Source organism: Chelonoidis abingdonii, chromosome 2 (genome assembly GCF_003597395.2).
Source record: "Chelonoidis abingdonii isolate Lonesome George chromosome 2, CheloAbing_2.0, whole genome shotgun sequence".
NCBI classification, from domain to species: domain Eukaryota; kingdom Metazoa; phylum Chordata; order Testudines; family Testudinidae; genus Chelonoidis; species Chelonoidis abingdonii.
This window is the reverse complement of record NC_133770.1, coordinates 123,717,269-123,728,534: the sequence shown is the minus strand read 5'-3', so window position 1 is coordinate 123,728,534 and position 11,266 is coordinate 123,717,269. Positions and strand designations below refer to the sequence as shown.

The window sequence follows — 11,266 nt, the reverse complement described above, 5'->3', positions numbered from 1 at the left end:
TTAGAATCTTCTCTTTTTATTCTCATTAATTCATGTAAAGTTGCATTACATAGTTTAGGTCCAAAAGGGCTGTGGGGAAGACACTGAAACCGCTGAGTGTGGCAAGTTTTAGTTCCACATTTAAAACCCAGATTCTACCCAGCAACACTAAATTTCAAATTAAACAAAGTAGTTAGTCACTTTATTACTTTGCTAAGCCTCTAAAAGCTGGCTTGGAGATCAAGGATGATGAGGTTCAGAATTCCCATGTCAAATATGTAACACAAATACCAGATGCATGCACAGACAATGGTAACAGAGAATACTAATGTTTTGTCAAGTGAACATATTTGGACTAAACCAATCATCTCTACTAAAGACTGCACTCAATGAACTTTCTCCATTATTCACGTGTAATTATGATAGAATCTAAGACTGTACCAAACTTTCCTTTCTGCCACCACATGCTAGTGAACATGTTCAGTAGTGAGATTTGAAGGTAGGGTTAATGTTCATCACACAACTGTTCAGTAAGAAAATTTGTCTAAAGTGTAAACATGATGAGCTAAAAGGAACTGGAACACACTGCTCAAATGGAAAGCCTCTGAGCAACCTTCATCTCCATGGAGAAATACATAGTGGGATCCCGCAGAGGGGTAAAGCTATTACGGAGGATGCCCTCCAGCTCCACATAGGATCCTCTTTCCAACTACTCAAAATATCCACCACTAATGAGCAGTATAGACAAAGCAGGCAGGGCAGGAGCTGCACTGAACAGTATATACTATGGAATGCTGCCCGCAGTGACATGGAGAGCAGATTCAAGTTCTCCAACTCCCACAGAAAAAGAACAGCTACTGGTCTTGTAATACAAAAGGAAAAAAAGCAAAATAGAAATCTAGCAAAGTCTTTCTGCAGGGCTAGTATCCACAAATTATCACCCCTGTTCTGTGTACACACATCTCCTATATTTCCCTGCGCACCTGTGAGAAGACTGCATGATTTCATGGTTTGGCTGAGCCAAAGTTTTTGAATTACTTTGTTCTTTCTAGATGCCTTTGCATATGAAAGTGTATGGGCTTAAATGCTGAGCTACATAATTTAAGAAAAATGTAGAGAGATTCTTAGTGCTATGTCAGAGAGATCAGAATATTTAAGATAAACAAAATTACCAAGCAGTATACAAGAAGCCCCAAAATGTTTACAAATCTCCCCCGGGTACTACCATTTTCTTAATTACAAGGGAGACATCCCATTAACATGTACCAAGTCAAGCTCAAACACTGTGGGCAGCAGAAGCAGCATTTTTCAGGTAAGTTCTATGGGTGAAATCCTGGCCCCACTGAAGCCAATGAGGCCTTGCCACTGACTTCCAAAAGAACCAAGATTTTACCCATTTTCTGTTTGGTTTTATATGGATGCAAATATTAAGATAGCACATCTCACCACATGAAATACACCATTTATCTAAAAAGAGCTGTTCATGTTTCTTGTTCCCTTTGCCTCAGCTTGTAGTTCTGGTCATTTTTCTTGTACATAGATTATACACACAATTTCTTTCAGCTTCATTATTGCAGCAAGCTTTTTTATGAAATTTCCATATTTTGACTCAACTTAGGTACACTTTGGATAAGCTATGTGTCTGATTTGTAACTCCCACAACAGCTGATAGCTATACCTCATTTATTACATTTCTCTCTTCAAATATTTTCTTTTACAATACTCGCTATGCCCATATGTTAAGAGTATTCACTGTTTCTTGAAATACAAAAAGACAATTTTTGCATTTCATACTACAATAAGAACATGGCCATTTCACTTGTTTATACAAGTAAGCACCATTTAGGAAAAAGTATAAGATGCTAAAATTTCACAATTATTACATGCAGTAAATGAATTCACAAAACAATAATTTAAAATAAAAATTGTAAAAAAAAGTAATACTCCGTTATGGATTTGGCACTTTTACCATGTGTAACAGTGCAGCACTCTGACTAGCGCAGTTCTCGATAGTACCTCATACAGTGCTGAGCGCTATGTGTAAACAATTTATACCATTCAGTTTTACTTCTGGAAAAGAAACCATCAATAAAAAATACCTAGTCTATAAAGCCTAGAGCTCATTTACAGTAGCTAATAGAAAAAGCAGAACCAAGTCTACTATAATCTTCAATTCAACATCAGGTAACCAAAATTATAGGTTTATGCTGAACACAATTTTATGTTCAAACACAGAGATAATCAGCATAATCCCAAAACCTAACAGGATTCCAGCATTCTGTAACAGGAAATATCCCCAACGGCTACATCCATGATCACTAGCATCATTGTGCAGCATTTCAGGCACCTAAATAAAAAAATATATATATTAACATCTTCAAAATAAATGACTGATACTATTCGGACTTGTTCATTAAGGGCCAGATTCTGTAACCCTCACTCATGTGGAGTAGTATCTTACTCCTGTCAGCCTCACACATGTGGAATAGTATCTTAATCTTTGAGTAGTCCCACTGACTTCAGTGACACCACTTGGAGTAAATTGCTAGTTTACATGAGTAAGGATATCAGAATCTACCTCCAAACTGCTCATCATAACTTGGAAAGTGGTGATGTAGCACAGGTCTAATCAGGACCATCTATTTTCAGGAATTATACCAAATGAAATTCATGTCTTCTAATTATATTATTGGTGCATAGATGACTTATTTACAAAAATTATAAATAAGAATATAATCTGATTTTCATAAGCAGTATAGTTCTAAAAACTGGAAACAAGAACAAGTTTGTATGTTACTTCCATCCATTAGAGTAATTTCCTGTGTGGTAGTACTGTATTGGTTTAATCCAGAGAAGTGCTGAAAATTTATTGCAAGTGTGCAGCATGTCTCAGGATCATGCCAACAGTGCGCAACCAGGCCATTGCACCATTATCCAATACACCAGCCACAGCATTTTCATCACTAAAGCTGGTATTAAAAAGTAATTAAAAGAACAGGCTGACATAGGGGAATGTCTCACTGAAAATAAACATCTCTGCCTCCCCTCACTGTTAATTTTTTAAAAATGTTTTTGCCTCAATACTTACTACCAGAGACCATTATCCTTTAATGTTCCATTCCAACATTTTCTATATAGAACAAATCCAGAACCTTAACAATTTTACTCAAAGCAATAACATTCAGGTGCCTAAAGACTGTTTACAATGTGGTTATGTGCATTCCCAGAGAATTTTGCTTTATTAAGCAGAAAAAAATTCTAGTAATATTCTGATTTGGCATAAAATTTCAATTATTTGAATAAGAACTTCCAACACATTACACTACTCACAGTAACAGTCTATTTACTTGTTTGTGTTCCATAACTGTGTTGAAAAGCTTCCTTAAGAACAAATTAAATGGTTTCAGTCTTTAGGTTAAGAAATGTGTAATACATGTGGTCAATATTCTCTTAGAGGAAAGAAACCTACTTCCTATTTTATGACAAACCTATTTTGGTATTGGTTCTGAATCTCAGTTATGTAAACAGCAAGTAGTTCTAGTCACATACTTACCATATCAACAAGAGCCACATACATGAACAAGCCAGCAGTAAGGGCAAATATCCACATTGAAACATTGTCAGCATAGTGACCAATAAGAATCCCAGTTGCCATTCCAAGATAAGCTAGCATAGCTGACAGAGCATTATAAAGAACAGCTTGTTTGACAGTCATGCCAGCTTTTAGAAGTACAGCAAAATCTCCTATAGCAGAAAAAAAAATAAAGCATCTTTCACCCACTCATGTAACTATTATAGCATGTGCAGTAACATTTATTTTCACCACTTAGAATGAATATATTTAACTATTTTAGTGCCCATTATTGGTTGTCTTCAAAGTTTTCGTCCACAAAATAAATTGTTCATTTATGGGGAAATAAGTCAGTGAACACATGAAAACTGCTTCATAGCCACAATCTATAGTATGAAAATTTAGTCTTGCACAATATCACATTTTTAGTTTATTTTTAGTATTCTGGAAAATGCATACTATCAGACTTATCTGATTTAATGTATATCATTTTAACCAAAGTATTCTGCACTATTCAACATCAGTGAACACTGTATAAAGTAGTTTTTCCACAAACTGGCTTTAATGGATTTTGAAAAAAAAATTGCTATGCGTGTTCTCATCATAGTTCTGCCACTTATCCAGTGACTTTTCTAAATACTTTATACTCTAGCCCAGTCATTGCTTAAGAATTTCTTTACTAATTTCTATAAAAGTGACCTTATGTATCTCAGTTTCACTACACTGATTAATAGCAATGCTAATTTGAAACGGGTAAGAGTAGGGAAATATCCCAATGCCACTCCAAACTCATTGTAAAGGAAATTGCCATGGTTTAAAGTGTTTACGTATTACACATGTATATGTTTCCAAACCACCCCTCTTTGGGGGATGTGACTCCCCGGCTAATCTCTATGTAATCCCACCATTTTATACAACAACTGGTAAAATCCTATGTCAAAGCAAATATCCAGCCAAGACAGACTTGATGAGATTCCTTTTTAAAATCATCCACAGAAACATACTAAGCAATGGGCAGACTCTGTTAATTCAGTAAACAAGACAAGCTTCATTCTATTGAGATAAAAAAGATTAAATGCCCAATCCAATTCCCAATGACTTCTCTGTGACAGAAACCAGGCCCCAAACCTATAACCTAGTAATATGAAATTCTTATGTGGAAGACATGCACAGATTAATCCAATCTGACTAGAAAGACTCAAGACGTAGATTTCCAAACAATATCCCCAAATTAGACTTTGGACGGGAATCTTTGTCAAGATCTGAGCTAGAGCTGAAGAGGAGCGGAAAAAGCAATCCACCAATATTTGTTCAAGCTTTGAAAGTGAATTTTGATTTAATATTTGTGACTTAAGTACCCTTTCAGCAAATATTGAAACACTTCATTATCCTCTGTGCACACACACAAAAATCAAGTTAAGCAGATATTTGACAGAAGCAAATTTCACAATTTACACATAACTCTCACAAATTAAGGAACAGAAATAAATACCACATAATTAAATATAGCACATGCTAAATATTTGCAAACTGAGTGATCTGATAAACAAAACTTAACTTCTGATATTTGCAAATAATACTAAATAGTAAACCCATTCATGAATTTTATAATCTGTTTACAAACAGCTATAAAATGAGTGAACACTTCTGATCCTGGTTAGAAATTTTATTTCCTCTTAAGACTTCAGAAAAATGTTTGCTATGCTATAAAGCATTATCCTTTTTATGTCTCCCAAATTCATAGCAAGTTATCATTTACTAAAATATTGTGCTGTCTTACCTAACTCATGGGGTAATTCATGACAAAATACAGCCACAGAAGTACTTAATCCACTAGATAAACCTTCAGTAAAGGCTGCACCTGTGAGAAGACAAAAAAAACCCAAAATGTTACAGTTTAAGAAATCAAGCTTAGCTCAGAAATGGCCGAACAGCTGAACTCCAAAGAAAAGTGGAGTTCGTCATAGATTTTAAAGTCAGAAGAGACAATCATCATCTAGTCAAACCTGTATAACAAAATAATTTAACCTTGTAATTTCTGTTTCAAGCCCATCTCCTACAGCACTTTTTCTTAAAAAGCAAAAACCTAACATTGGTCTCAAATACCAAAACAAAAAAAGCAGGGGATTGATGCTTCATCAACCAAATTTACCCTACACTTTACTCAAGCCACTGCAGATTAAAAGCATGACTTTTACTAGCCAGTTCTATATTTACTCCTGCGGGCAGTTTCCACCAAAAAAATTAAAAATTCTGCGCCAACAAAATAAACAAATTCTACACACAGTATTTTAAAATGATGCAAGTTTTATTTGTCAATCAGTAAATGCAGAGGCTCCAGCATGACAGTGGGGAGTACAGGCCACTGGCTGCATGAACGTGGGAGACCACCCTGCAGCCTCCCCACCCCACACAACACAAGGCCTGAGCCTGCCCCAGAAACACCTTGGAGCCCTGCCCCTCTGCGCCAGGTATGGGGCAGGTAGACTCAACCAGGCAGGATCCAAGTGTGGAGCAGATCCGTGAGGGGGGGTGTCGAGGTGCGGGGTGAGAGGATTCTGCATTGGACAATCTGGATGCAGGCAGTTCAGTGGGGGGGAGGGGTGTCTTGGTGTGGGGGGATCTGGATGCACAAAGTCTTGTTGGGGAGGGGAGGAGGGAGGTTCCAGATGCAGGGGCAATGGGACTCTGGTGAAAGTGATTGGGGCTCAGGAGAGGAGTCTGGGTGTCAGGGTCTCAGCAGCAGGGTCTGAGTGCTAGGGGAGTGGGACTTGATGGGGTGGGGGTCTGGGTGCAGCTAATTGGCAGTCAGTGGCATAGGAGTCTGGATGTGGGAGCTCTGAGAGATGTGGGGGAGTGGGGCTTGTCGGTGTGGAGGGTTGAGTGCAAGGAGTGGGTGGGGTCTGGGTGCAGCAGGCTCCAGATGCACTGGTTGAGGTTCAGTGGGGTGAGGTTTGGGTATGGAAAGCTAGGCGGGTTGTAGATGTAGCGGGTGAGGCTTGGCAGGGGTGTCTGGGTATGGAAGATCCAGATGCACATGGGTTGGGCAAACGTGGGAGCAGCTCCCCATACAGTGACCTCTCCCCCCACAGCTGAGGAGTGATGGGGGCAGGAAGCAGGGAAGGATGCTGAGCTTCCTCAGTCTGGGGGTGGGTCTGAAACAGCCCCAGCCATTCCCTGCAGGGAAAGAGGAAGTCCCATCCTCTACTGCCTCCAGCTCAGCTGGGACTAGTAGCTAATCCTGGCTCAGGGTAGGAGCCACTGGCTGGGGTGCCCCCAGCCCTGCAGTGATTTACCATTCTTCTGCAGGGAGGCAAAGAAATCTGTGGGGGACATGAATTCTGCACAAGCGTAGCGATGCAGAATTCCCCCAGGAGTATATATTGCTCAATTTCACAAAATGTTGTCCTGAATAAATCTAGCACGGAAACCGGGTGAGAGGTTGTTCTTTGTGGTTTTGTCAACCCTGCTGGGTATCAAGAAAATTGAAATATCACAAGAAAGCTCTTTCCAGATCAAAGACTCAAATAAATGTGTCTAAGAATTCAAATTCTTTGGCTTATCTACTGCTACTTTCAAGAAGTGGTTTATATACAGTGTATTTTACCAATTTTTGAAGCAGCAGCCTGGGATGTATTCAAAACTCTATTTACATCATGTCTTTTGTCAAGGTCTGTACCATGGTATACTTAAGTCTTAAGTGGATGAAAGATAACATGAAGGCAATATTGACCCATAACTCTGTTATATAAAATTTATGAATGTACGTATGAATGGAGCTGAAAAGGCAGATACCAGGTCCTAAAATCTGACTAAGGATTTTCAAGACTTCTAGTAAGGTGTATAATTCTATTAACAAATGAAGACCTTTCCCAGACCTGAAGGGCAGCTCTGCGTAAGCGCGAGAGCATGTCTCTCACAAACAGAAGTTGATCCAATAAAATATATTACCTCACCTATCTTGTCTCTCTAACAAACCAAGATGTTAAGATGGGAGAACATGTTCATAAATGGAACCGATGGATATTAGTTTTTATTCCAGTGGTGACTAATGCTGAAAATAAGTGTGTGGGGGCAGAGGGCTGGTGGTAACAAACTCCCTGTGGCACAGATACCCACAACCTTCTCCTGCCAGGGTGATCATGTTTTTCAACGTGGAAAACTGGAAGAATTCAGGTTGTCATCTCAAGGAAGCATTTTGATGGGAGATATGGGGGAAGAGGGGATAGCTAGTGGAGAAGTGAGCAGGAAAAAAAAAGAGGACACCCATTCCCCTTTCAGATTAGGGTACTTGTCTAGAATAAGAAAGGGATCCCTCTGTCATCACTTTACTATTCTCCTTACCTATAGACTCTTTCCCTGCATTCTAGTTTTTAAATCTACTCTTCCCCAACTCTCCTTACTGCATTCACCCACATCCTCTCATCAACTGATTCCCTCCCCACCCCCCACTCAACCCTTAAAACCCAGCCCAATTCTTCTCTCCCCCCACACCCAGCTGAGGACCTCCCCAAACCTTTACCAGTCCCCACACCTGAACCACCAACTCAGGAATACCCACATGCCACCTCACCTCTTCACAGCTCAAAACCATCCCCTCAAGTCTGAGCCTTCTCCCACATCGCACTACAGGCCCCTTCTGCCTCTGAGCAGACACACATTACCAGGAGGCTCAGAAGCATCCCTCACTTGTTATTGGCCCTGGAGAAACATGAGCAGAAATAGCTGCGCAGGAGTTCGAGAGCAGTTTCCGGACTTCATTGGCTCATTTATCATCTTGTTAAGTTGTTACAAAGTCAACTGATGGAACATTAAGCTGACAGTTGTGAGCTACACTCTTCCTCTGTCAGACAAACTTGAGTTAGCTGCACAGAAGCCTGTATTTCCTGCTATATCTCCCCTCCTGCTGCCTGCAGTCTATGGAAGCATATGGCATTCAGCAGGATGGGACTGGAGATTTTTCAACCAGAAATCCCACTGGCAGCAGGAGGTACTGCACCATACTGTCCATCAGTCACATAGAAGAATCATAGAAGACAGGGTTGGAAGAGTGTCATTTAGTCCAACCCCCTCCTCAAAGCAGGACCAACCCTAACTAAATCATCCTAGCCAGGGCTTGGTTATGTAATATCTATAGAGCAGCTGACAACTCTGGCATTATTGCTGGGGCGTAGCTACATAAACTCCTAATGCAGAGTTGCCCAAGCTTTTTTGGCCATGAAACACTTTTTAGCTTATTATGGAACATTGTTGTCATTTGGTTTTCAAATAAAAAATTGCATTATATGCTCAAATATGTTTTGTTTTATAAAAAAGTAAAAATACAAATTTAAAGTAACTTGAACTAACAATTTCTATACGCACTGTAAAGTCATACAAAAATCAAGTGCAAGAGTCAAAATTAAAAAAAGTGTGCTATTTAAAAAAAACTTTATATATACACAAACAAAACAAATTAGATTTTTACTAGGAAAATCTATTTTTATAAACAGAAATACAAATTTGGATTTAATGGGATTGGTGTTTATGCAAATTTGTGATAGAAAAATGCAGAATATTAGGAATAATGCTGGAAAGTTGAATGCTCATGTCAGGCGCAGCATCAAGTCTATTCCTATATTTGGTTTTTGTTGCAGTATAATACTAAAATCTCATCTCACAAATAAGTTGTAGCAAAAGCAAGGAGCACACGAACTGCACATTTAGACACATCAGGGTACTCTTCTATTAGGCTAATCCAAAAATTATTCAGTGGAAGATCCTTAAACTTTTATTTGAAATCAGAGTCAGAAATTAAGTCAATTAGGCTTTCATAATCATGCGCAGTAAAGCCAACTGGTTTGGCTGTAATTACAAACGGATTTCGAACCCAAGCACTATCATCGGTAGTTGTAGAAAAATATTCTAATAGAGACGTGGCAAGTCACATAAGTGCTGTAAACTTCTTCATGGACTGTAGAAATTATTCCAGTCAGATATTAAGGTACTGTAGGGATGCAGTCAAAGTTATTCTGTTCTACAGAAGATGCCCAGAATTCCAGTTACTTTAATGACAAAATTTTATCCATTGTAGTAAAAATGGTCACATTCTTTCCTTCAGGGACAGATTAATTTCATTTAATTTTGCAAAAATATCTGCAAGATACGCAAGTCTCATTAGCCATGAGGAATTTGTCAGTCATTACATTTTCATCTTGAATTATCTGAAGTGAATACCAGTAGTTCACTACGAAGCTCAAAAAGCCTCAAAAGCACTTTTCCTCTAGATAGCCACCTCACTTCTATATGTAAAAGAAGCGCTCTGTGCTGACTACCCATTTCCTCACACAAAATTTTAAATAACCTGGATTGAAGTGGTCGAGATTTGACAAAATTGATAATCTGTACTGCTTCACATCGAGCACAATTTTCAGATACGTTGGTTTTTTGGTTTTTGTTTTTTTTAAACTGCAAGTGCTTGTCTGTGTAGAACACAATGGCTCTTAGTGCTTTCTGGTGCCACACTTATTATTCGCATTACAGCTCCCTTCATGCTCTCAATCATTGCCCGAGCACCCTCAATACATTTTCCCCAACTAATTTCATGCTTTCTGATAAAATTGTTGATGTAGTTGAATATTTCTTCTCCAGTTGTGTTGCTTTGCAGAGATTCACATAGAGCAGGCCCTCTTCAATAATATTATTAAATCTATATTGAACAAATACTAGTAGCACAGCAAGTCCTGAAACGTCAGTGGACTCATCTAGTTGCAACGAATACTCATGGCAAATTTTCAGTTGGCAAACTAGCTCTTTTTCTGTGTCATCGGCAAGATCTTTAATATGGCATGCAACAGTATTATTTGACAACCGTACAGCATCAATTTTTTTTTTTTTAAACCAGACTGCTCGCTCAACATGCGCATTACAATATCTTTCATGAAAGGTTTGATAAGTGTTTCTCCAATAGTGTGAGCTTCTCCAGCAAGCGCTATACGGTAACTTACTCGATAAAGATGCCTCTGTTGCACTTTTGTTGTCTGTTTTAGCATTTTTAATCATCGAAAGCTTACAATTTCCAAGTGAGTCATGCTTCCTCTTGAAAAACGTACCTTTGACTTTGCATTCAGCATGCTTGGTTTCCAAATGCCTATGAAGTTTAGCAGGAGCCAATGAACTGTTTGCCAGTATTTCACTGCACACGTCGCACTGCGCATCAGAAACATCTTTGTTTCCAACACACGTAAAACCGAAAGACAAATAAATTTTCATCATAAAAGACCAAAATGAAAGTAACACCTGCTTCTTTTTCAATATACTTATGTGGAAATTCTTTCACCTTGGATAACTCACTAGTACTAACAGATTTTTCTGCAACACAAGACTGCGATTGTTCATCCTCACTTTGAAGTGTCACAATATTTTGCTCATTTATTTCAGCCACAGTTGGAATACCAGAAGAACTTGCTTTTCGTTTCAAAGTTCCTTCTTTCAGCCACAAATCCATGATGATTAGGTTTAGTAACAGTATTTAGAAATACTGATGATTTGTCAAATATTTATATGGTTTTGAGCAAAGCTAATTTAGTTGTGCTTATCGCACACACGGTAAAGACCCTGTGAAAGTAAAATGAATTATATTGTAAGAATAGAAAGGATTAAAGAAATGTTGTCTGCACCTTTAAGCAAAATTGTTGGAATGTTGCAATCCAGGTGTCAGGAACACAGACATTAACA

At 38.6% G+C, this 11,266-nt stretch overlaps 1 protein-coding gene across 2 annotated transcripts in view; it reads right to left on the bottom strand.

The window, feature by feature from the left end:
• The window catches only part of SLC39A6 (solute carrier family 39 member 6), a 41,469-nt gene continuing 30,203 nt past the window's right edge, over window positions 1-11,266 (bottom strand). For both annotated transcript variants that reach the window (XM_032774978.2, XM_032774979.2), the window contains exons 8-10: window positions 5,331-5,411; window positions 3,533-3,723; window positions 1-2,326 (exon numbers count right to left, since the gene is read on the bottom strand). In XM_032774978.2, the coding sequence (XP_032630869.1) occupies window positions 2,174-2,326; window positions 3,533-3,723; window positions 5,331-5,411 (425 nt within the window). In that variant the 3' untranslated portion in view covers window positions 1-2,173. The remainder of the gene's footprint in view (window positions 2,327-3,532; window positions 3,724-5,330; window positions 5,412-11,266) is intronic.